The sequence below is a fragment of the Vipera ursinii genome (assembly GCF_947247035.1).
Source record: "Vipera ursinii genome assembly, chromosome: 1".
In the NCBI taxonomy this organism is placed as follows: Eukaryota; Metazoa; Chordata; class Lepidosauria; order Squamata; family Viperidae; genus Vipera; species Vipera ursinii.
The window spans coordinates 41,256,647-41,284,435 of NC_139512.1; the positions used below are offsets into that span (position 1 = coordinate 41,256,647).

General features: G+C 41.3%; 1 protein-coding gene across 1 annotated transcript in view; it reads left to right on the forward strand.

Moving 5' to 3' along the window:
• Window positions 1–27,789, forward strand: part of ITPK1 (inositol-tetrakisphosphate 1-kinase) — a 167,343-nt gene that overhangs the window by 79,521 nt on the left and 60,033 nt on the right. Inside the window, exon 4 of the mRNA XM_083366817.1 lies at window positions 22,267–22,384. Coding sequence (XP_083222943.1) covers window positions 22,267–22,384 — 118 coding nt within the window. The remainder of the gene's footprint in view (window positions 1–22,266; window positions 22,385–27,789) is intronic.

The window sequence follows — 27,789 nt, forward strand, 5'->3', positions numbered from 1 at the left end:
ATCTCTATCAGGTCCACAACAGAGTTCTCTGGCTGGGTCACTGTAACAACCAGATCATCTGCAAATGCTCTCAATCTATAGTCCTGATCTCCAACTTGTATCCCCTTAATTTTTTCCGAATTCCGAATCTTGTTCAATAATATCTCTAAAGTTAATACAAATAACAAGGGCGATAACGGACATCCTTGCCTTGTACCCTTCTCAATATTACATACTGCCGTCAGACTATTGTTAACTATGATTCGGGCAGTTTGCTTTTGATATAATGCCCTAATCGGCTGTAAGAAATTTTCCCCAAAATCCATTTTATCTAACATTCTCAACAGAAATTGCCAATTCAATTGATCAAAAGCCTTTTCAGCATCTAAAAAAATTAGCGCTGCAGAGATCTGGTTGTGCCTTTCCAAATACTCTAACACATCAACTATATGTCTAACATTATTTTTCATTTGCCTACCACTAATAAACCCCGTTTGATCCCCATGAATCACCTGTTGCAGAACCCTCATCAGTCTATTAGCCAAAACCTTAGCAAATATCTTATAATCTGTATTTAAAAGCGAAATCGGTCTGTAGTTTTTAACTTGAGTAGCATCCTGATCTTCCTTCGGAATCAATGAGATAAAAGCTGTTCTCCAAGACGGTGGCACCTTTCCCCCCCTCTGGATTGTCTGGAACAGTTCCTTTAACGGTTTTATCATCTCAAATTGTAAATTTTTATAAAAAGCCGCAGACAAGCCATCTGTACCGGGTGCCTTATCAACCTTCAAATCCTTAATTGCTGAAAGGATTTCTTCTTCTGTGATCAGTTGGTTAATCCCCTCTCTTTGTGCTTGCGTAAGGACCGGAATATTAGCATTCTCCAAATATTTATCAATGTCTTTTACCTCAATTTCCTCTTTGGTATATAATTTCGAATAAAAATCCACAAAAGCATCCTTAATAAGATTCTGTTGAAACACGACCCTTCCTTTATATTCAATCTTGTCTATATTAGAGGCCCTTTGTTTCTTCCTCAGTCTATAGGCTAACCATCTGCCTGGTTTATTAGCGTTGCAAAAAGTATTATGCCTAGCAAACCGCAGATTGGTTGCCACTTGGTCTGCCATTAATTTATCAAATTGTCCTCTTAACAGCCTAATAGCCTCTTTAATCTTCACGTCCCCTGGATTCAAAATCAAAGCCCTTTCTTTTTCCTTTATTTCATTCTCCAGTTCTTTCCTTCTGGTTTCCACTACACGTCTACGTCTATTATTCATATATATCAACACACCTCTCATATAGGCCTTACTAGCATCCCAAACCATATCCATAGAGGTACCCTTATTCATATTAATCTCAAAAAAATCCTTCATCCGCTGTTTACATTCTTCCACATTTCTCTGATCTCTAAACAAGTTCTCATTTACGCGCCACGAGCGCCTGTCTCTTTTCTCCTTATCAATCTCCAACCAAACTGGACTGTGGTCTGAAATAGTTCTTGCACATATCTTCACTTTTTTAGTTCTCAAAAAGAAATCATTAGTCAACAAAATAAAATCAATCCTTGAGAAAGATTGGTGTCTGTCAGAGTAAAAAGTATAATCCTTCTCCTGCAGGTGCCTCTCCCGCCAGATATCTCGCAATTCGAGATCATCCTTCAATTCAAAAAAAGTTTTAGGCAGTCTGGCGTGGCTTGGAATACGCTTAAAAGCTCCAGCTTTATCCAAGTGTACATCCAGAACACCATTCCAATCTCCCATAAAAATAAAAGATTTATAATCCAACTGGGTAAGCTTTGTATGAAGTAAGCTAAAAAAATCAGCTTGTTGTTGGTTAGGTGCATATAGTCCAACTAGAAGCATCTTTTTACCTTCTAACAGCAGCTCAATCATAACATATCTTCCATGCTTATCTGCTTCAATTAAATCTGCTGTTAAGGCACTTTTAACATAAACAACTACTCCATTTTTCTTATTCTCTGCAGAGGCAACAAAATGCGTACCCAGTCTCGAGTTCAGTAAATACTTTTGATCCAAAACTCTAATATGCGTTTCTTGCAAACATATAACATCTATCTTAAATTGCTTTAAATATTGAAAAACTTTCTTCCTCTTCTGCGGTGAATTTAGTCCATTAACATTCCAAGTTAAAAATTTAGTTGCCATGCATATCATCCAGAAGCCCTTGGACCACAGCCTTGATAGGACTAACTTCTTTAGGCCGTGCCCCTCCCACAGCTTGACTGTATGTACGTTGCGAAGAAACTGAAGACTTTTGCTGATCTTGTTCTATTATTTTCTTTGCTCGTTTTAAAGCAGCACGCGTCACTCTTTGCTCTCTAGGATCATCCAAAGAAGTTGTAACTTGATCTCCTCCCACACCACTTTCCTCTGTTTCCTCCTCTTGTTGTTCTTCTTCTCCAGATCCTTTTCCAGCTTCCAGGAGCGTTAATGGGGTTGCTTTTAGGACATTATTGTAGAAATCACGCGCTTGCTTCACAGTAATCAACCGGTACCTTTTACCTTCATGCATCACCATCAGCCCCTGAGGAATCTCCCATCTGAACCTTATATCTCTTTGCTTGAGCTCATGCACGAGGAATGTATAATCCTTCCTTCCCCTTAAAATCCTTGGAGGAATTTCTTTTAAAACCAAAACTTCTTGTTCAGCAATCACCACTTTAACATCATAGGCAGCTTGTATAATTTGATCTCTGATCTCTCTTTTTGCAAAATAAACCACCACATCTCTAGGCAACTTCCTCTGTCTAGCAATCCATGAATTCACCCGAAACACTTTATCCATAGCTGCTCTTATTTCAGATGCTGGCAGGTTTAATACTTCTTCAAAAGCCTCAGAGATCAGCTGCTTCAAATCTTCTTTAGTATCCTCTTTTAAGCCTCTGATTCTGACAGCAAACTGCATCTGGTAAAATTGGGCTAAGCTTAAGTCCTTCTCCAGTTTGTCTCTTACATTTTCATTCTCTCTTACTTTAACTTCTAATATAGCATTCCTTTGAGCCAAATCATCCATCTTTTCATCTAATTCTTCCACACATTCCGCCACTTTATGCACTGAAGACAAAATGTCTACCTTCATCACGCTGAGCTTCTGTTCCATCCTCTCTTCCATTCTCTCCTCCAGTTTCTCCAATTTCTCCTCCATCTGCGCAAATTTATCAGCCATTGATTGATTAATTGAGTCCAAAAGTTTATCCACAGCATCTCGAAACTCCTTCGCTGTCAGCGCTTCAGAAGGGTGCAACGCCTGTAAAGATGATTGTTGCACTGGCGAGGATCCACCACTCCGAAGAGTTTTAGGGGGAGGTTTCGCCGCCATCTTTTAATCCTCAAATATGACGCACTTTCACTTAGAGTTTAAAAAGTTCAAGTAGTTAGAGAGTATAATAAAATAAGCCTCTTCACCTTTATCTCTTGTATCGCTCTGCCTGCTCCTTTAAATCATAGTCCTTTCTTCAGGCAGGGATGGTTCGCAGACGCCTGGCTCTGCTCCAAAAAGTTCAGAGCAGACACGCCGGCCAGCTGGGAGCAACCCAGGCTTCGGGGGAGTTCAATCCTTCAGCCGCCCAAGCTCCAAGCTCAGGCGGCCTCGGAGAACTCAACCCCTACCTGGGGCCTCACCCCCTCCTCTTCTCCCGAGGAGGGGGCTTCAATTTCGCCCGAACAGCTGTTCGGCGCTGTTACGGGCGAAAAAACAAACAGCTGAGCCGCGGGCAGCCCGGGAAGGCTGTCTTCGGCGCCGCGACGCCACCATGTTTAAATGAATGGTGGTAACAATCTACTTTTATTATACTGATAGTCTTTGGTTAGTGACTGCCCTGTTTAGCTGTGTTCAAACTTATGACAGCACTGAAAAACAGATTCATGGCCAGTCCTTGAATTTATGACCATCGCAGCATTCCTGCAGTGAAGTGATTGCAAATCAAGGACTGGGAAACTGGTGCATATTTATGATTTGGTGCCTTCATGTGATGCTTCATTTAACTTCATTGCTTAGTGAGGGAATTCCCAATAGTTTAGCCAATAGTAGAACATATGACTGAATTTGTATTATAATTACTACAGGGAGTGCAGAATTATTAGGCAAGTTGTATTTTTGAGGATTAATTTTATTATTGAACAACAACCATGTTCTCAATGAACCCAAAAAACTCATTAATATCAAAGCTGAATATTTTTGGAAGTAGTTTTTAGTTTGTTTTTAGTTATAGCTATTTTAGGGGGATATCTGTGTGTGCAGGTGACTATTACTGTGCATAATTATTAGGCAACTTAACAAAAAACAAATATATACCCATTTCAATTATTTATTTTTACCAGTGAAACCAATATAACATCTCAACATTCACAAATATACATTTCTGACATTCAAAAACATAACAAAAACAAATCAGTGACCAATATAGCCACCTTTCTTTGCAAGGACACTCAAAAGCCTGCCATCCATGGATTCTGTCAGTGTTTTGATCTGTTCACCATCAACATTGCGTGCAGCAGCAACCACAGCCTCCCAGACACTGTTCAGAGAGGTGTACTGTTTTCCCTCCTTGTAAATCTCACATTTGATGATGGACCACAGGTTCTCAATGGGGTTCAGATCAGGTGAACAAGGAGGCCATGTCATTAGATTTCCTTCTTTTATACCCTTTCTTGCCAGCCACGCTGTGGAGTACTTGGACGCGTGTGATGGAGCATTGTCCTGCATGAAAATCATGTTTTTCTTGAAGGATGCAGACTTCTTCCTGTACCACTGCTTGAAGAAGGTGTCTTCCAGAAACTGGCAGTAGGACTGGGAGTTGAGCTTGACTCCATCCTCAACCCGAAAAGGCCCCACAAGCTCATCTTTGATGATACCAGCCCAAACCAGTACTCCACCTCCACCTTGCTGGCGTCTGAGTCGGACTGGAGCTCTCTGCCCTTTACCAATCCAGCCACGGGCCCATCCATCTGGCCCATCAAGACTCACTCTCATTTCATCAGTCCATAAAACCTTAGAAAAATCAGTCTTGAGATATTTCTTGGCCCAGTCTTGACGTTTCAGCTTGTGTGTCTTGTTCAGTGGTGGTCGTCTTTCAGCCTTTCTTACCTTGGCCATGTCTCTGAGTATTGCACACCTTGTGCTTTTGGGCACTCCAGTGATGTTGCAGCTCTGAAATATGGCCAAACTGGTGGCAAGTGGCATCTTGGCAGCTGCACGCTTGACTTTTCTCAGTTCATGGGCAGTTATTTTGCGCCTTGGTTTCTCCACACGCTTCTTGCGACCCTGTTGACTATTTTGAATGAAACGCTTGATTGTTCGATGATCACGCTTCAGAAGCTTTGCAATTTTAAGAGTGCTGCATCCCTCTGCAAGATATCTCACTATTTTTGACTTTTCTGAGCCTGTCAAGTCCTTCTTTTGACCCATTTTGCCAAAGGAAAGGAAGTTGCCTAATAATTATGCACACCTGATACAGGGTGTTGATGTCATTAGACCACACCCCTTCTCATTACAGAGATGCACATCACCTAATATGCTTAATTGGTAGTAGGCTTTCGAGCCTATACAGCTTGGAGTAAGACAACATGCATAAAGAGGATGATGTGGTCAAAATACTCATTTGCCTAATAATTCTGCACTCCCTGTATTTATATACCAAACGTAGTGACCTAAACATTACATAGTGGTTATGTAAAAGAAGAAACTCTTCCTACAAATATTTGTGTACTATAAAAAGGCAAGGGAATAAGGAAGAGGAGACCTAGCCATTGGACATGGGAGATTGGCAGGAGTGATTTTCTGAGAAAAAGATCAGTCAGAGAAAGCTTACAGGCACAAAAGAGAGGAAGTAATTGTAGTTTAATGAAGAAAGCACTGCAATGAAGAAAACAAGTAGTCAAATAAGAAATTATTTGGGGTTTTTTTGTTTATTTATTTGTATCCCACCTTTATTAGTTTTACAGTTAACTCAAATAAGCCTTCCTCCTCCTCCTGATTTCCCCACAACAACAAGCCTGTGAAGTGGGTTGGTCTGAGAGAGAGTGACTGGCCCAAATTCACCCAGCTGGCTTTCATGGCTAAGGAGGGGACTAGAACTCACAGTCTCTGGCTTTCTAGTCTGGTGCATTAACCAAACCGGCTAAATTAGACAAGAGGAAGAGTTTAATTCAGAAAAACAAGGAACTTAAATGGGATCAGACAAAGTAAGTAGAAACATGGAAACATTGTGCAGATGCCAGAAAAATGCAAAGGAAAAAGGAAAAAAAAAACCTGTTAAAACCTCTCTCAAAAGTAGAGTTCATCTGTTTCCCCTCTCCCCCCCCCAAAAAAAACACCCCTTATCTCAAAATGTAATCAACAAATGGAGGTAAGGAGCATGTTATTGAAGCTGAGAGGAAAAAGAGATGCTTGGGTACACTTTTGAATCAGTTTTGCATAATTTACTGCATATTTTGTTAGATTCAGAATCCACATTCAGATTTCAGGAGAATGCCTGTTTGTTTTGTTTACAAGCAATTGCTGAAACAGTCTGCTTGATTGCTCCTGCTTGACTGCAGATACTAATGGTGGACAAAGCCAACTACCAGTAGGAGCAGCTACAAAGCTCCTGTGAGCACACTGCTTTCGACAATAAATAAGGATTCCTGTAATTCTCATAACTTTTTTTTTTTTTTTGCAAACTCAGTGGATAAAATATATCTGTTAAAAAATAGAAGCGATGATGAGAGATTGTTAAAAAGGAAGCATGCAAATGGATCAGGAAGAAGAAAAACCTGAAGTATAATGTATATAAAACATTACACACATAATGTTACAAGAAGAGGTCCACATTTATCACTGAAGAATTTTAGTTTAACTTAACTCCTTACTGAACTTCTTCCTCATCCTTGTTTCTTTAGCTCACTGGACATTGTCCAACAATTTTTCAAAAAGCTGTAAAAAAAAATAACAATTTTCAAAAAGCTGTAAAAAAATTTAAGATGGCTAATGAATTTCCTTGGATTTCCCCCCCCCCCCGCAGAATAAAAGGGTTAAGGCAAGAAAGAGGAGTTCATCAGTGAACGTCTGTTTTAGATCTGCTTTTATCTTCATTAGGAACTAGACATCAGATGCTATTGTTTTAGACCAGGGGTCAGCAACCTGAAACCGTGAAAGAGCCACTCGGAACCGGTTCCCTCACAAAAGGAAAAACTGGGAGCTGCAAAAAATGTGTGCACATGCGCGTACATGCGCGCATGCACAGAACAGGGTTTGACTGAAGAGTGGAACCAAGGCGAGATATGCACTTACCCTGCATATTTGAATTGATTGGTTGAACTTTTTTAGTCCCACTTTTTTTTTTTTGAACTGCACATGGCAGAGGACTGGGAGCCGCATGCGGCTCCGGAGCCGCGGGTTGCAGACCTCTGTTTTAGACATTGCATGCTTGTATGGCAGCCGGTCCATTTCATTACACAATGGAGCCCTCACCATATTCTTGGGTATTCCCTAGAATTCACTCTCTGTAGTCTGTAAAATGCTTTTAGTTCAATGTCCAGTTCTTTAAGCATTATTGATTTTGCCATTGCTTCAAATGTGCATTGCCCAGAGCTACAGCTACCTCTGATCACTTGCTGTTCAGATCATTTATTTGTGCTCTGTGCTTCTTTTGCTCAAATGCTCCAACATAATTGCTTTGTGTTTAATTTGTTCTGAAGATTATTGATCATATTGAATGGAAAAGTACTACAAAGGGACTTGAAAGAGTTATAACAACATTATATTTATTTTACTTTAGCAAGTAAAGTAAGTCTGAGATATAAGAATGAGCCTTTTCCTGTGTAAATACTAAAACTATATATTCATTTGCGTCAAAAGCAAAAAAATGTTTGTTTTTAGGATTTCTTTTAAACAAAGTATTGATAATCACTATGCTGTGTATATTATGATAAAAATAATTTAGAAATACCATTTTTCCTGAGAGAGTCATAAATTTGTACAATTAAATATTTAGAAGGGAAGTTTTGTGTTGATTGTAAAACACTGTGTGAATAAATAGTTCCTGGAGGAGTACATCCATAATGCCAGACAGGCAGTCTTTAAAGATACTATAATTTCTTTGAGCTAGTAGTCTTCCTCTGTGGCAAATTACTGCAGAAGAGATTTGAATATATTCTTGGACATTATCCAAATTATGCAAAGCTTCATGAATTATCACCCCTCTCCCTCAAAACCAAAGGGAATTAAGTATATACCCTAGTGCAGTGGTGGCGAACCTATGGCATGCGTGCCAGAGGCGGCACTCAGAGCCCTCTCTGTTGGCACACGCGCCACCACTGCCAGCAGCAGGTCCACCAGGGTGCCACCGCTGCCCAGAGCAGGAGCCCCACCCAGCACAAAGGCGAAGCGGCTGACTAACAAGTTCAAGTAGAGGTGGTAGAGCAGAGGTCACCAACCATTGTCGATTGGTAGACTGTAAGAAAAGGGAGAGGGAAGCATTTTACATGTGTGCATGTGCACAAGGGGCTGCAAGCATGCACATGCTGCAAATGGGGCGGGGCTAGTGCCTACATGATACTAGTCCTGCCCCATTCTTGTGTGGTGCAGTGCCTTGTATCTGCACCCCACGGTGCAGTGGTGGCCGTTTTTCCGCCTTGCAGCATGGTGGCCCATTTTTGCACCCCTGGTTTTTACGTGCCAGAGGTGGCACTCAGAGGCGCCTTCCTGCCCCCCCCGAGGGTACCACAATGCTGTTGCGGCCCTGGCACTTTGTGATAAATAAGTGGGTTTTCGGTTGCGGTTTGGGCACTCAGTATCTAAAAATTCGCCATCACTGCCCTAGAGTACCTTGTAAAACTTCAAATATTTAAGATTTATTTGGAAAAGTGTTAAAACTGAAAAAGGGTTGGTGAATAAATTTAAAGACCATCTTCTTTGATTGGTACTGAAAGTTGAGAAAGCACTTATGTTGAATGAAGTATAATTGACTTTTTACACTCACTCAAATATAACTGTCCTCCCTCAAAATTAGTAAAAAATTATATGCTGAAATGTAGACAAAGCAGTCCATTGTTAGGTACTGAATCTCTCCATGGACCATCATCTGAGCTTGAGGTCAAATGCATCAACAAAGGGTACATAGTTTGTGAAGATTATGCAGATCAGAAATGGAAGACTGACAGGAGTATAGTTCTAGGAATTGGCTCCTGAAAATAAAAAAAAAATGTTATTGAAGGCACCTATTGAGCAAAAATTTGGTAACACTTGGAAGAGCAGACCTGAATCTCCAGCATATAAATTTTGAGTATATCATTCATGTTTTGATTCTTGCCATTTCTTGCAGCATGTGCAGAAGATTGCACGTGCTACTTTCTTCAATGTGTTGTGAAGCTCCTTACAGCAACACACGTAAGGAAGCAAAATTTTCAGAGTCTTGTTAAGCAGGCATAATGCCAGAAAGAAGGGATTAGATAATACATTGGAAGCCAAATATGAAAAGTCATTTATTAGAGAATATGTTAACATGGCGTCTAAGCGGACTCTTTGACTTTCTCCCTCACCGATTCTATAACTGGTGGATTGAGAGGTCTTCATAAGAGATAACATTGAAATATCCTTCCATTCCTCATTTGCTATGTTTGGATCAACTCCCTTTTCTTTTTCAGCTTTGGAGAATACCATTACATGCCCTTCTACAAATAGAAGCTCTCATTGTCTTTGTTCAAAAGGACTATTGTGCATCTTATGCAACCTACAAGTTAAATTTTGTGGTATTGAGAGCCCTCCCCTGACAGCACAATTGAATTTTGGTGAATCAGTTGCTAAAAATAGTGCCATATTGAGATAGAAAAATAGCACACAAGTATATAAGCCCTAAAGTAGACAACATAGTCTTTTCACAAAATCGTCAAAAAAGGAAAAAATAGAACATACCAGTCATGTTCATATGGAATGAAACAGCCCTGTCTCTTCACCTTCCCCACTGCATCCCTTGGGCCACTCACATAGTGCTAAGTGCAGCTAAAAGCAGCCCACTTATGCAAAATAGCAGGAAGAAAAGATGTTTTCACTTGTTTTGTCCTGCTAACAAACTAACTGTGCTATTCTAGGAAACCTGCCTAGAATTCTGCTTTTAGAAGAATTGTTTTGAAAACTGGATCTGTATTTTCTTTCTACAGTATTGCTTGTTCTTTGTAGATGAACTAATAATTAGTTTCTTGTTCACCAAATGAGATTACAGAGTATGGAATGCAATATAGCCTTTTCTATAAATCTTTGCCCTAAAATGATCCACTATCAGGATTAAGATTACTATTCCTCTATATTTTTTCCCACGTGAAAATAACTGAGATGGTCTCCCAAGAGACTTAGCTGTTAAACAAACTGCCTAAGGTAATAGGTATTCCTCATCAGTTTTACTCCTTGAGCCTAACTAAAATAGAGATACAGAGATGGAGAAATCCAGGGTCAAGCTAAAAATATGCAATGCCTTAATATAGCCATTTTATTTTGCTGTTGCTCAAGGGGGCATTTTCCTCGCTTGCATTTTGAAAGTCACATATTTCCATTGATGACATGATCACACAACTGTTCATTTATTGCCAAAGCTTTGAAAAACACGATGTCTAGCAGTATTTCCTTCTCTTTCTCCCGGATATGTAGAAAATTAAAAGCAGGCTTGTTCCTAATAGAACAATGGCATTGTAATTATTTTTGCTTTGTAGTTAAAAGAAGATTTGTATAGCCTTATTCTTTGGAATTGACTTTCTGCCCTCTCAGACTCAATATGATAACTCAAAGTGGCAGGCAGGTAACTTTTTAACTGTTTCTAAAGTTTTACATGTTTCTCCTTAATTTCTTCACATTATCTATTTCAAATTTAAACGAACGTATTTCTGAATCTAGGAATTGATTTTGTTTAGTTCTGAACTGCTTCAGCCCATTCTTTTATTTAAGGGAAAGAATTATTGAGCTACCCTTCTCAGAATTAAAGGGCATCCAATTTTATGTTATCAATGCTATTTCCCAGTTTATGCTTCTATGAAAGGATTAGGAAGTGAGAAAATGATCAGCCTTCATTCAGTTTGAGTCTTCCATGTATTTTCAGTTCCCACAATTCCAAATTTGGGAAAGATGGGCTTGACTAATAATGTCCAGCTGGGAATGTTTTTACATATTCATTAAACCAGTGATCAGTAATGTTTTATGGGCAAAAGCCACACCTTTCTTAACCTGTTATTGTACCACAGGTCTTCTGATGATACAGTGATTTCAAGCCTCCTTTTATATATATATATATATATATATATGTATGTATGTATGTCCACGGGACATGAAATTGATTTTTAAAAAACCAAAACTATCGCCAAAATTGAACATTTTAACAACAGAATAATCAGAGAAGCCATTGAGATAGAAAAACGCCCCCACAGCATGAATAAATGAGATGATACCTCTCGCCTACCAGCCATTTGAGAAACCCGCCTTGATTGACAGACGAGGCCCAACCACCAAGAATGATACCAGACCCAAACTCATGATAACATCACATGACATCACCACCACACAACCATTCAAAAAGCAAATCCGAACCCACAATGATAACGAGGCACAACCAAAAAACAGAAACCTAACTACAGCTGCAACATCAGCCACTTTAAACCCCTCCAAACCACACAATAAGCAAACTGACACCCACTATAAAAACATGGCACCACCACAAACACGAAGCCGAACAAAAGCAGCACAACTCACCAGCTCAGGTCTGGAGCTGGCAGCTGAGACCAGCCCATACACCCAGAACAACCCCCCCACACCCAATCAGAACACACCCACCATTCAAAACACACTCCCACCCAATCAGAACACACTTGGTCCCCCACCCAATCAGTGCACACCTCCACAGAACACACCCCCTCTGGCAGTTTAAAAAAGAGGAACAAACAAACAGCCACATGCTTCTCCCAGAAGAAGGAAGCTAAAGCCACCAGCCTGATGATGACGGATGGGATTCCGTCGAAACGTTGCGCCTACACCTTTAGTTCTACGCGGGGAAAAACCCGAAAAACCAAGGATCCACATACAGGCACCCGCGAAAACCTCAGAAAACAAATATCTTACCTCTACGGCAGAGGTGTCAAACTCAATTTCATTGAGGGCCGCATCAGCATTGCGGTTGCCCTCAAGGGGCCAGGTGCGTGTGGCCTGGGTGGGCGTGGCCTACTGGGTGGGCGTGGCTAGAGTGCTTATGGCCTACTGGATGGGCATGGCCAGCTCTACATCGTTCACATCAAGGGTGCCTATGGGGGCCTGGGCAGGAGTGGGACAGATCTGAGGGTCTCTGGCAGAAGGAGGGTCTCTGTGCCAGGGCCAAGGCAGTGGGGGCCGTTCCCTCACTGTTTCCAGGATGGCTTCGCGGGCCGCATGAAACCACTTCGCGGGCCGGATCCGGCCCCCGGGCCTTGTGTTTGACAGGTCTGCTCTACGGGGAGGAAATCTACCAGCTAACCAAGACCTACAAAAAATTCGAAGTACGAAGAGCTTCCATTCTGTGTGACCTCACATTCCTACGCAACTGCCGAGATCAAAATTTAATCCCCACATCCTTCCAATTGAAATTCCACTCCAACTCTGCAGCCATCAAACGCATCCTGATAAGAACTGAACTGGCCCTAATCAGAAACGAACTCCACACAAAAAGATTCCTCCTGGACCGAATCAACAGAGACCTCCTCACACTTCACCTCAAACTCAGCAACAAGATCCACCCCACACTTTGGGACAAATTCAAACAAATCGCCGTCTGGAGAGCTGAAACAGAGACTGCCTACAAAACAGACACACACACCAATAAACTCCGAAGACTAAAGGAACGCCAGAAACAAACCCCTCCTCTCCCACAGCAACACATGAAACAAACTGTGCACAACATCTCAGATAGGATTCTCACCAAAGCTGAAACCAACGTCCTGTCTAAAGGATTTAATTTTGCAGTCGCTCCCAAACACATTCCCACGGAAACCATTATATGCGGAGTCGAATCCAGCCTGACCAAAATTAACCCTGATGACGCCAACAAAATCAGACTCGAAGTTACCAACATCCTCTGCACCAGCAAACCACCCAAAAGCAACTTACCCAAAGAGGAACAGACAGCACTACTTAACCTAAAAAATGACACCAGCATAATCATTCTGCCAGCAGACAAAGGCAACGCCACGGTGGTAATGAACTCATCTGACTACCATACCAAATTATCCAACCTACTCCGAGACTCCACATACAAACTCCTCAAGACAGATCCCACCATCTACCTGGAAAAAACCACAAAATCAAAAATAAAAGCCACCCCCATCAGTGAAGAGATCCAGAAAACAATCATTCCCAGAGAAAAATCATCCAGATGTCTTAAGCTCTATGGTCTGCCCAAGATACACAAAGAAGGAACCCCACTCAGACCCATAGTCAGCTCCATAGGCTCACCTCTACAAAATCTAGCCAAATTTCTTGCCAAACAACTACAGCCTTATGCAAATTCCATCACCTCACACGTACAAAACTCATTCCAATTCATAGAGATCATAAGCAAACTAAACTTACAGCCCTGTGACCTACTTGTGAGCTTCGATGTTGTATCCCTCTTCACCCAAGTGCCAATCAAAGAAGCCTTGACAGCTATCCTAAATAAATACAACCCCCCAAAACACATCCTAGATCTGACCAACCACTGCCTATCTAACACATACTTCATCTACAATGGACAAAGATACAAACAAATGGAAGGAGCACCCATGGGATCACCCCTCTCACCTGTCATCGCAAACCTCTACATGGAACACTTTGAAACCCTCGCTCTAGAAAAATCCAACCACAAACCCAAACTCTGGCTCAGATACGTAGATGACACCTTCGTAATCTGGCCACACGGCAAAGAAAAACTGGATGACTTCCTCATACACCTCAATAGCCTACACCCCAAAACACAATTCACCATGGAAACAGAAGCTAACAATCAACTTCCCTTCCTTGATGTCTTAGTCTACAAGAAATCCAACGGCTCCCTAGGACACACTATCTACCATAAAAAAACACACACAAACCGCTATCTGAACGCACTCTCACACCACCACCCAGCACAGATCAACTCCGTAGCCAAGACACTCATCTCCAGAACAAAACACCTAGCTGACGAACAACACCTAAAAACCGAACTACACACTCTCACTAATGTACTAACAGCCAATGGATTCCAAAGAAACACGATTACCAACCTAATCCGAAGAGAGACACCCACAAAAACCCAAGACAGAGAACAAGAAAATGGCAAAGCCCTCCTCCCATACTTAAAAGGGACCACAGACAGAATCAGCAAGGTCCTCCAAAAACACAACATCAAAACAGCATTCTACATAGACAGAAAAATATCCACCATCCTAAGAAACCCCAAGGACATAATTGGCTTAGAAAACCAAGGAGTATACGAAATCCCATGCACCACCTGCCCCACCACATACATCGGACAGACCAACAGAAGAATAAGTGCACGCATTGAAGAGCACAAAAACTCACTCAGAAAGGGAGAACAAACTTCATCCCTGGTCCAACACTTTGAAGCCACGGGACATGAAATCGATTTTAAAAAAACCAAAACTATCGCCAAAATTGAACATTTTAACAACAGAATAATCAGAGAAGCCATTGAGATAGAAAAACGCCCCCACAGCATGAATAAACGAGATGATACCTCTCGCCTACCAGCCATTTGGAAACCCGCCTTGATTGACAGACGAGGCCCAACCACCAAGAATGATACCAGACCCAAACTCATGATAACATCACATGACATCACCACCACACAACCATTCAAAAAGCAAATCCGAACCCACAATGATAACGAGGCACAACCAAAAAACAGAAACCTAACTACAGCTGCAACATCAGCCACTTTAAACCCCTCCAAACCACACAATAAGCAAACTGACACCCACTATAAAAACATGGCACCACCACAAACACGAAGCCGAACAAAAGCAGCACAACTCACCAGCTCAGGTCTGGAGCTGGCAGCTGAGACCAGCCCATCCACCCAGAACACCCCCCCCACCCAATCAGAACACACCCACCATTCAAAGCACACTCCCACCCAATCAGAACACACTTGGTCCCCTACCCAATCAGAGCACACCTCCACAGAACACACCCCCTCTGGCAGTTTAAAAAAGAGGAACAAACAGCCACATGCTTCTCCCAGAAGAAGGAAGCTAAAGCCTGATGATGACGGATGGGATTCCGTCGAAACGTTGCGCCCACACCTTTAGTTCTACGCGGGGAAAAACCCGAAAAACCAAGGATCCACATACAGGCACCCGCGAAAACCTCAGAAAACAAATATCTTACCTCTACGGCAGAGGTGTCAAACTCAATTTCATTGAGGGCCATACAAATATATATATATATATATATATATGAGTTTAGAGGGAAAAGTAAGAGTGAGGATGGGAATGTTTCCTTTATAAAAAGTCTCATTTTGTCTTTCCTATCTTTAGTTCTGTCTTTGGTTGTTATTGAAAATCACCAAGCCTAATTTTGGTGGTATGATTTTATGTCTGTTAGGGAGTTCCATGTAGACTTGAGGTTGCTTATCCCAGGACTTTTCAACCTTTTCACCCATTGTACCACTTTTAGGATATGGCAACATCTGAGTGCCACCAGTCACCTAGCAAGGTGTCAAAAACCTGACCCCCCAAAAAGGAAAAAAGGGATGAAGTACAGATAGTCCTCAACTTACAACAGTTTGCTTAGTGACTGTTCGAAGTTACAATGGCACTGAAAAAAGTGCCTCAGCAAGCCGCAGCCGAGGAAGACACCTGCCTGCCCACCTGGCAGCGCTCTTCCTCTTGTCTGAGGTTTTCATTGTTGTGAGCATTTCTGTTGAGCATTGGCAGTGGGGGTGGATGGGGGGTTATTTGGTTTTTATTTCCCCCCCCAACCTTTGGTAGGTGGTTGCAGCAGCTTTTGGTCACTTCATATGACCCTGGGACAATGCGATATGAATTCAATAAATATGAATCAGTTGCCAAGCATCTGAATGTAAATCACAAGATCCTGGAGATGCTGCAACATTCCAGCTGATCGGTGCTTCTTCTGGGCTCAGCAAAAGTGCCAGGATCAGCGCCAGGCTCCAGCTGGAGCCTGGCGCTGATCCTGGTGCTTCTGCTGAGCCCTGACAGCCCCGAAGAAGTGTTGATCAGCTGGAAAGTGGCACTGATCCTGGCGCTTCCGCTGAGCCCTGACATCCCTGCAGCTCCAGCAATCTCTCACTCAGGCTTGTGCAGTGCTGCCACCGGTTCAGCTCATTCCCCTTACCCGCTACCACTTCTCTAGTATGGTCATGTACCACCCACCAGGTGCCAATGTACCACAGGTGGTACCCGTACCACTGGTTGAAAAGCCCTGGCTTATCCCACCATTAAATTATATATGGTTTATCTACTGCAGACATGTCAAACTTATGACGTCACATGACATCGTGCGATGTATCGGAACTTTTTCTCCATTGGCGGCAATGGGGTGGGCACAATTTGCTGATGACATGTTCGGCCCGTGGGCCGGCAGTTTGACACCCCTGATCTACTGCGTGTACATGCAGAACCCTGTTTTGTGGCATGTTTTAATGCAACCAAAGTGCCTCTTTTTGAAATAGTAAAAGTTGTCTTTCCTTGTCTGTGGAAGCAGAGATAATGCTTCCATTAGGGCTGTCATCAAAGAAACTGTACAAACACATGTATTTGTACAGTCTGTCAGTTGGAGGCCACAAAGTGGCCACACCAGCCTTGCAAAGGTCACAGCTGCTTTAACATTTCAGGGACAAATGTTCCACTAACACGTTTTTCAAAGCTCCTCTTTCAAATGTTCTTTATAGTTCTGCTTACATGCATTCATTATCATTCCATCACAAAAAGAATTACTGAGCTTAATCAGTAAAAAAAATCTGTTGCTTATATGCCTATATACCAGTATACATCCATACAAATATATCTATCATGCTGTTTGCTTTCAAAGTAAGGAAAGTTATGGAGAGTGCAGTAATGGAGGGAAAAAATAAGGTGACATAATTAAAGCATGAGATAAACAGAAAAAGAAACATAGCTAAATGTAGCTTATACAACCATCATTCACTATATTTCTTAATGGCTTACTAACTTTATTAATCATTCTTGCTTTCTTACGTCCATACTCTGCTTCATACAATACCTTTTGTTCTTTACAATTCTCACTTGCCTCTTTTCTGAGGATCACATCAGCAACCTCTTGATCTTTCTCTTTCACTCCACCCACTCATTAATTTATCTATTTGTTTTGTGATTCGATCATCATTTCTTCTCTATGACCAAGCCACCTTGCAGGGTTGTGCCGAGGAGTTTAGCCAGCATCTGTCTGACAAAATCGCTCGGATCCGGACTGGTTTGGCCTCTGACTGGGCAGAGTCTGACGGTGAGAACATGGGTGGTCTTGTCGATGTCATCTGGGAGGAGTTTGATCCTGTGACTCCGGAAGAGGTGGACAGGATTATGGGGAGGCTGAGCTCCACCACGTGTTTATTGGACCCGTGCACCTCCTGGCTGGTTTATTCGGCTCAGGAGGGGACACGAGGCTGGCTCCAGGCAGTGATAACTGCTTCTCTGAATGAGGGTAGTTTTCCCGCCGCCTTGAAGGAGGCGGTGGTGAGACCCCTCCTCAAGAAGCCTGCCCTGGACCCAGCTGTTTTAAACAACTTTCATCCAGTCTCCAACCTTCGCTTTCTTGCGAAGATTGTTGAGAGTGTGGTGGCGCAGCAGCTCCCTCTGTTCCTGGAGGAAGCTGATTATCTAGACCTGTACCAATCGGGCTTCAGGCCCGGGTACAGCACAGAGACGGCATTGGTCGTGCTGGTGAATGATCTCTGGTGGGCTCAGGACAGGGGTTGCTCCTCTGTCCTAGTCCTATTAGACCTCTCAGCGGCTTTTGATACCATCGACCATGGTATCTTACTGCGGCGTCTTTGGGGGCTGGGAGTGGGAGGCACTCTCTTACGGTGGTTCTCCTCCTACCTCCTGGGACGTTCGCAGTCGGTGTTGGCAGGAGGGCAGAGGTCGGCCTCGAGGCCTCTTGTTTGTGGAGTTCCTCAGGGGTCGGTCCTCTCGCCTCTCCTGTTCAACATCTATATGAAGCCGCTGGGTGAGATCATTCGTGGTTTTGGGGTTGGGTATCATCAATATGCTGATGATACCCAGCTTTTTATTTGTACCCCAAACCACCCCAGTGATGCCCTCAATGTGATGTGCCGTTGCCTGGAGGCGGTCCGGGTCTGGATGGGGAGGAACAGGCTTCGGCTCAACCCTGACAAGACTGAGTGGCTGTGTGTGCCGGCGTCTCACGAAATTCAGAATATTCCATCGTTAATTATGGGGGGTGAGATATTACCCCCCGTAGATAGGGCTCGCAACTTGGGTGTCCTCCTAGATTCACAGCTCTCCTTGGAAGATCATATAGGAGCTGTGACTAGGGGGCCTTCGCCCAGGTTCGCCTGGTGCGTCAGTTGCGGCCCTATCTAGACCGGGATGCCTTGCGCACAGTCACCCATGCACTCGTGACCTCCCGTTTGGACTACAGCAATGCTTTCTACGTGGGGCTGCCCTTGAGGACTACTCGGAGGCTCCAGCTGGTGCAGAATGCAGCCACACGAGTGGTGGTGGGGGCTTCCTGATACTCCCATGTAACCCCTCTACTCCGTGAGCTGCATTGGCTTCCGGTTGCCCTCTGGGTAAGATTCAAGGTGCTGGTTATGACCTATAAAGCCCTAAATGGCATGGGTCCGGGTTACTTACGGGAGCACCTGCTGCTGGCATCAACTTCCCTTCGTCCAGTGCGCTCCCACAGAGAGAGCCTCCTTAGGGTGCCGTCGGTCAAAGAGTGTCGACTGGCGGCCCCCAGGGGGAGGGCGTTCTCTGTGGGCGCGCCAGACCTTTGGAACCGTTTACCGGTGGAGCTCTGGATGGCTCCCGACCTTCGCTCCTTCCGACGTGACCTAAAAACATATTTATTTGAACAAGCCGGCCTGGTCTGATGGGTTTAGGGGTATTTTAACACTATTGTATTAATTTATTGAATTGGGCTGTAGTATTTAATATTTTTTTAATTTTTATATATTGTATTTTATTGTATTGCCCTGTACACCGCCCTGAGTCCTTCGGGAGAAGGGCGGTATAAAAATTAAATTAAATTAAAAATTAAATTAAATTTGTTTTTTTATCCAGTCCAAATTGATCCAGGATCTTTTCATTCCTGTCCATATCTTTTCTTGCTGTAAGTTACACATTTCCTAATTACCCTATTCTTGCTGCATCCAGCTTGTTTTTATACTTTTGCTAACATACCCACCTTTAACGTCTGTAAAACCAAGTGGGAAGACTCGCAGGGATTCCGACAGCATACACGTTTAACAAATATTATGGATGGTTGCATAGTCAGATGTTTAGAGTGAATCTGGCATTTTTGTCTACCTATTGACTCCTTCCCATGGACCTGGAATAGTCAGATGATGTTCTGTAAAGATATTAGAGGTATCATCACAGGATGTAAGCTGTTCTAAGCAAAACTACCTTTTGCAATTGACTGATCCGTGATTTTGTCAATGCCAGTGGTGTTCAAGTGGTGCTCAGTTATTTTGGAATTTCACACAAGTACTATCAGTACTATCTTTGCTTTTGGTTTGCCACAATCAATCTACTTCTATTTGTAGGTCTTTGTTATTTTCTCCAGTTTTCTCTTCTTCTGCTATCTCCAAGTATTGCAATGTGCACTCACCCGCACACAGAGAAAGACAGACAAAAGGAGGGGGGGGGAGAGAGAGAAAGAGACTGAAAAAAATCACAGCTACTCCATAAGCATGTCCATATTTCAACATTGCTTAATTATCTACACCCGGCAGTCTTTGAATTGTTTAATATTCTCACAACACTTCTTACTTTCTTTTCATCATTTTTTTTTCTACATTACAGTCTACAAAAGTTGTTTGGATCTCGATGGAGAAGCCTAAACAATTATTTCCATCCAAATTGCTTTATTTTGCCTTGGCTTCTTTTAATCTTTTTTCCCTTATTTGGTTTGCCTATATTCTTTGTAGCTATCTTTTGTTGTACACACACAACACAAACACACACATATGTGTGTTTTTGTGTTTGTGTATACATATGTGTATACACACACACATACATACATACATAGTATCACACACACACACATGCATACATACATACATACATACATAGTATATACCTATGAGTATGTGTACAACAAAAGATAGCTACAAAGAATATAGCAAACCAAATAAGAAAAAAAAAGATTAAAACATTATATATATTGCCTGTGGTACCTGCCCATCCAGTAAGAAAGGAAATTCTCCAAGTCCTAACCCCCTCGGGTGATATCTTCATGGACCATGAGGACAGACCTTCTCTGTCATTGTTCCACTTCTCTAGAACAGCATATCTCTAGAACATCCTCAACTCTGCTACAATTTCAGGATGTCATTAAGACTTGGCTTTTTGAGAGGATCTTTTAAAGATATGGACTGGTCAATCCTGAAGAATGATGGTAGCAATTAATGTAGGTTTTTTATATCTTTGTTATAATTTGCAATGTTTTGTTCTACTTGTCAATTACTCAGCGTAATTTTTAATTGGAGCAGCATACATAATTAAACAATAAACAATCATGAGTCTGTGGATTCCTAATTTTATATGATCTGACATCAGAATATTTATCTTAAAAATAATTATCTTTCAGGTTTTAGTAAGGTTTCCACAAGAGAAGACTTGAAGATAGACAGTTTGACATACAGGTTACGTTTTTAAAAGGAGAGAGATAAATTGTTCACTCCCTTTTGTAGCAAATGTTTTAAAACCAAAATTATGGAAATCCACTTCTTACTGTTTACTGTCGCTGTTTTTGGCATGCAGTTCTGATGATTCACAAATAAAGGAATTCCTTCATTTCTGTGAGCTTTTTAAGATATCTTAATAAATATCTGTCCTGAAATCCAAGCAAAGGTTCATTTTCCCAAATATCTTTCTTTTTGTTTAGATTATATGATACTAAAAATGTAATAGGAGTACACACACAGTATTCACTAGATTGATCCTATTGCCCTTTAAAAAGTTTAACACGGAGTTGCATATAAATAGAATCCGTATCCTTGCTATTCTGGCAAAAATAGCACTAAACAGTTTAAAGGCAGAATTAAAACAGTTGAAGGTTCAGGATGGATTTTTATTTGGCGTCAGGAGATTATTGGTGGGCTTTTTTAATTACTGAAGATTTTAAAAAGATTTTTGGATTTGTTTTTTAGAATATAGATCCAGATTTATCAGATTAAAGATGTGGTGTATTGGTAACTCTGCTAAACTTGAGATATTGCATATCTGACTACATTTTGCATATAGTCTTAAGTCTTTAGGCATAATTACTACTCTAAGTTTATTTTATTCAGGCATGAGTCTAACTTCATCAGATGTTAATTTAATGGTCTCATTGCTATCAAGATTTCATAGTTGTTTGTATGAATTGTCAATTTAAGAAGGTTTTGATGGTTCAGTATTCTGTTCTCACAGTGTCTAGTCATGTATTTCTGGGGAACTAACAATCACAATGGTAATCAATCACTTGTGGATCCAGTAACTGGTATTCAGTATTTGACTGTCTAGCTTAGGAAGTGTTATGCCTATCCATTATGATTAGTAGCTGTAGAAAAAATTATAAATTATTTTAAATTTAGCTATATTTAGATTGTTTTAATGACCCAGGATAACCTCGTATTTCTGCTGCTGTTATGCTAGTGTTCATTGCAATGAAAGTATCATCAAAAGGTTCAAATAAGGCTTTTTAGCATATTTATTGTTAAGAAAATTTTGTATACAAACATAGGAAGAATGAGAGAAATTGTAAATCAGCTGTCGCCGCCTGATGTCTTCCAATTGTTTGGAACTGCAGTTGCATACCATCTTTAGTGGGAATTTCAGGAGTTGTCATCCAACATGTTTACAGATACTATATACATTTACTATAGTTTGTATCACTTTAATTTTGGGATATGATTGAAAATTACACCATCTGTTACTTAAATGATTGCTGTGATACTACTTGAAATTCAGTTATTGTTAATTGAAGATATGCTGTACTGGTGGTATCTTCCTGTCATGTATTAAGTTTCCAACAGTATTTTTTTTTCTCTGAAGAATATCACATGCCATCTCTTCATTTCCCTAGGAATATATTGATGCTCATCCTGAAACTATAATTCTGGATCCTCTTCCTGCTATCAGGACATTACTGGATCGATCAAAATCTTACGAACTCATTAGAAAGATAGAACTATACATGAAAGGTAAGCCTCTAAACCTCTTATTGACTAAAAGCTAGTTGTGGGTTGGTAAAACATAGCTACTTTACATTTTTGTTTGCATATGGATAAATAAACTCCTACTAAAAGGAAATTGTTTACATTTGCAAGAAATACCATAACTGGTTAAGGGACGCGGTGGCTCAGTGGGTTAGGACGCTGAGCTTGTCGATCAGAAGGTCGGCAGTTTGGCGGGTCGAATCCCGAGTGCCGCGTAACAGAGTGAGCGCCTGTTACTCGTCCCAGCTTCTGCCAACCTAGCAGTTCGAAAGCACGTAAAAATGCAAGTAGAAAAATAGGGACCACTACGGTGGGAAGGTAACAGCGTTCCGTGCACCTTTGGTGTCTAGTCATGCCGGCCACATGACCACGGAGACGTCCTCGGACAAGCGCTGGCTCTTCGGCTTTGAAACGGAGATGAGCACCGGCCCCTAGAGTCGGAAACGACTAGCACACATGTGCGGGGGAACCTTTACCTTTACCTTTACCTTACCATAACTGGTGGGACCACAAAATAGATAAACAATATCCAATAGTAGAACTTTTCCATACATATGTACAATCATACATATATGCATATATATCAGAAAATATAATAAGATATAAAGATAAATAACATATTTATTTATTTATTTATTTATTTATTTTATTACATTTATATACCGTCTTCAGGCCCCGGCAGAATGAATGGAGATCGGGGGCAGTCCTCAGCTCCACTGGCAGCTGGTTCACACACACACATATATATATATGTCAAATGTTAACTATTTAGATTACCTTGCTAGGCCCCAAACATGGGGCAAATCTTTATTTCCTGTTTTCAGCCTATCTTGAAGGCCATCGAACAGGCTGTAGTCACACCGGACAGTTAGTGTCTGAATGAAGATGTAGTTGTAGCTGATGTAGTTCCAATCTTCAAAAAAGGCAAAAAAATTGATACAGGAAACTAGAGACTTGTCAGCCTGACCTCAATACCTGGGAAGATTCTGGAAAAGATAATCAAGCAACGAATCAGCAAACACCTAGAGGCATACATGTTTGTCCAAAACAGATCATGCCAGACAAATCTTATTGCATTCTTTGACCAAGTGACAAAATTAGTGGATCAGAGGAATGCTGTGGATATAATTTACTTGGACTTCAGTAAGGCATTTGATAAAGTAGACCACAACCTACCACTTGATAAGATAGAAAAATGTGGGTTAGACAGCATCACCAACAGATGGATTTGTAGCTGGCTGACCAGCTGTACTCAACGTGTGGTCATCAATGGAACTGCATCTACATGGAGGGAAGTGTGTAGTGGGGTGCCTCAGGACACTGTTCTGGGGCCAGTGCTCTTCAAAATAATAATAATAATAATAAAATAATAATAATAATAATAATAATAATAATAATAATAATAATAATAATAATAATAATAATAACGATGATGATGATGTTGGAAGGGACCTTGGAGGTCATCTAGTCCAACCCCCTGCTAAGGCAGGAAACCCTATACCATTTCAGACAAATGGCTGTCCAGTCTCTTCTTAAAAACTTCCAGTGTTGGAGCATTCACAGCTTCTGGAGGCAGGTTGTTCCACTGGTTAGTTGTTCTAACTGTCAGGAAGTTTCTCCTTAGTTCTAGGTTGCTTTTCTCCTTGACTAGTTTCCATCCGTTGCTTCTTGTCCTGCTTTCATATCTTCATATCTTCATCAATGATTTGGACAAGGGGATAGATGGGGAACTCATCAGACTTGCAGACAACACCAAGCTGGCAGGAATAGCCAACACTCCAGAAGATAGGCTCTTGACAGACTTGAACATTGGGCGATGTCTAACAAAATGAAATTCAGTGGAGAAAAAAGTAAGGTTCTACATTTAGGCAAAAAACCCCAAATGTATAGTATAGGTCAGTGGTAAGCAACCTTGGCTCTTTTATGACTTGTGGACTTCAATACCCAGAATTCCTGAACCAGCCATGCTGACTCAGGAATTTTGGGAGTTGAAGTCCACAAGTCATAAAAAAGCCAAGGTTGCCTACCCCTGGTATAGGTGATACCTTGCTCAATAGTAGTAACTGTGAGAGGGATCTCGGAGTCCTAGTGGACAATCACTTAAATATGAGTTAGCAGTGTGCTGCAGCTGCCAGAAAAGCCAACACAGTGCTAGGCTGCAATAACAGAGGGATAGAATCAAGATCATGTGAAGTATTAATACCACTTTACAATGCCTTGGTAAGGCCACATGTGGAATACTGCATCCAGGACGAGAAGCAATGGATGGAAACTAACCAAAGAGAGAAGCAACCTAGAACTAAGGAGAAACTTGCTGACAGTTAGAACAATTAACCAGTGGAACAACCTGCCTCCAGAAGCTGTGAATGCTCCAACACTGGAAGTTTTTAAGAACAGACTGGACAGCCATTTGTCTGAAATGGTACAGGGTTTCCTGCCTGAGCAGGGGGTTAGACTAGATGACCTCCAAGATCCCTTCCAACTATCATTATTATTATTATTGGTAGTAGTAGTAGTACAAATACCTGAGTCTCCTTCAGGTTGATAACTAGGTCAAGAAGACCTAGTTAATACAACAGAAGAGTGAAAATCTTAAAGTCCAAACTCGGTGGTGGAAATGTCACTTAATTCCATTCATTAGATACAGCTAGAATTCAGAACTAAAAGCTCTGGATAACAAGACGAGAAAAATAATGACAATGAATCATGCCCTTCATCCATGCAGAGATTATTATTATTTATTATTATTTATTAAATTTTTATACCGCCCTTCTCCCGAAGGACTCAGGGCGGTGTACAGGGCAATAAATATCAGAATATAAATACAAAAGTTAAAAGAAGTTAAAAGAATTAAATAATCATGCCCAATATAATACAATGATTAAAACTATGTTAAAATTAGACCCAACCCCAAACCCATCAAACCAGGCCAGATTGTTCAAATAAATAAGTTTTTAAATTGCGCCAGAAGGAGCGAAGGTCGGGGGCCATCCAGAGCTCAACCGGCAAGCGGTTCCATAGGTCTGGCGTGCCCACAGAGAACGCCCTCCCCCTGGGGGCCACCAATCGACATTCTCTGATCGGATTCTCTGATTCTCTGATCTGATCGGAGGCACCCTGAGGAGGCCCACTCTGTGGGAGCGCACTGGACAGAGGGAGGTCGATGCCGGCAGCAGGTGCTGCCGTAGGTAATCCGGACCCATGCCATGTTGACAGACACTGTTTACCAAGGAGCATGAATGGTTATGGAGTGTTGCAATTATATCAGTCAGCTGAAAAAGAAAAAGGAACAGAGGAAGAATATCTGAAGGACATACTGAAGAAAATATACCAAAGCTAGTATACCAGAAGTGGAAACTGAATAGTGGGAAGACCAAATTGACCTATAAGAAGTAACCAAACAGAGAATAGCAATAGCACGTAGACTTATATACTGCTTCAAAGTGCTCTCTAAGCAGTTTACCGAGTCAACATGCTGCCCCCTAACATTCTGGGTCCTCACGTTACTGACCTCAGAAGTATGGAAGACTGAGTCAACCATGAGCCAATCAGGAAGGAAGGAATTGAACTCCTGCCAATGTGAGCAGAATTAGCCTGCAATACTGCATTCTAACCACTCACCACCACGGCTCTTATAGAATAGAAAAGAGTCATGGCAAGAAAAAATCATTACATGACCAATACATGAAAAAGCTAGAAGACAAAGCAGCTAACAATACCTGACAATGGCTAAGAGCAGGAAAGTTGAAAAAAGAGAGAAAGGCTAATTCTGGATGCATGAGACCAAGCCTCAAGAACAAATGAGTGTAAAGTTAGAATTGAGAAAACAGAAACAGTGGATCACCTGGTTAAATGCTGGAAGAAGGTCATGCAGACAGATTACAAACAGTAGCATGACAAAGTAGCAACAATGGAGCATTGGAATAGCTGCAAGAAATACCATTCGCTTGCAAGCAAGAACTGATGAGAGCACAAAGTAGCCAAAGCAATAACTAATGAAGATGTTAAAAGTACTCTGGGACTTTAGAATTCAAACAGGTAAGTGTCTGCCATACTTTTTTGATCTGAAAGACCAAGTCTGGATAGTGGATATTGCAATACCTAGAGACAGCAGAAAAAAAATAGAACTGGAGAAAATCACAAAATATAAAGGCCTGCAAATAGAAGTAGAACAATTGTGGCAAAAGAAAGCAAAGATAGCACCTATAATAATAGATGCCTGGGGTGCAATTCCAAAACAGTTGGCGCACTACCTGAAAACACTCACCATTGACAAAGTCACCATCAGTCAATTGCAAAAGATAGTTTCATTTGGAACCATTTATATCCTCTGACAATAATTTTAATATCATTAAATAACATCTACCTATCCGAACGGTGTGGTGGCCTAGTGGTAGAGCTCTCCCCTAATCAGGAGGCTGTGAGTTTGATCCTAGGTAGTGGCAGATATTTCTCACTCTGGAAGCAAACAGAAAATATCTGCTGTGAGTTTCACATAGGCAACAGGAAGGGTATCCGGCCAGTAAATGCTCAGCTCCATTCAGTCATCCCGACTCCACCCCAATGCAAGGGATTACAGGGTCGTTAAAACACACACAAACACACACAAATCTACCTATCTCAGGGCCTTGGGAAAGATTCAATTGGTAGACAAAAATGCCGAATCCAGTCTAAATATCTGGCTGATCGTGTGACCAAGAAGATTATTTGTTCAGAGTTGTAAGGCCAGATACAGTAAAATATCCAATAGTACATCACACGCACCCACCCACCCCCACACACACGCACGCACGCACACACACACACACACACACACCCCAGAAAAACAATTAGTACAATATAAAGATAAATAAGAATATGTATAATAAAATAAAAATAGTATTACAAAACCCCTATTACAACATTGTTCAACCTTAGTCTGTTGGGTCTACAATTCTCAAAGTACCTGTTCAGCATGGTCTTTGACAGCCCTAATATAGTAGATATTTTTGAAATATAGAAACATCTGTGATTAAATATATAATTAATTTACACTTTTAAATACTGTAGTCTTGCATATTTATTTTATAGGTAAACTTAGCTAATTTTAGAAGTATGCTCACAATGTAAATAATTAGAATAAGTTTTTAACTTCTTTAGCAAGAATTAAAGAACAGGTGTGCTGGCAGTCTGGTGTTATGTGCGTTCATAAATTGGTGGATGAATGACTAAGATAGCAATGCTTTTGAAATGAAGGGAAAGCAGCACAATGAGTTTGTTTAAAACTTTTAAAGTCTTTTAAGATGAATTTAATAAGAATAGATTCTACCACATCAGATTCCTGTCTATTTCATTACTAGAAATCAACAAAACAGTCTACATCAGTTTTCATATGTGTTCAGTCTCAAGCT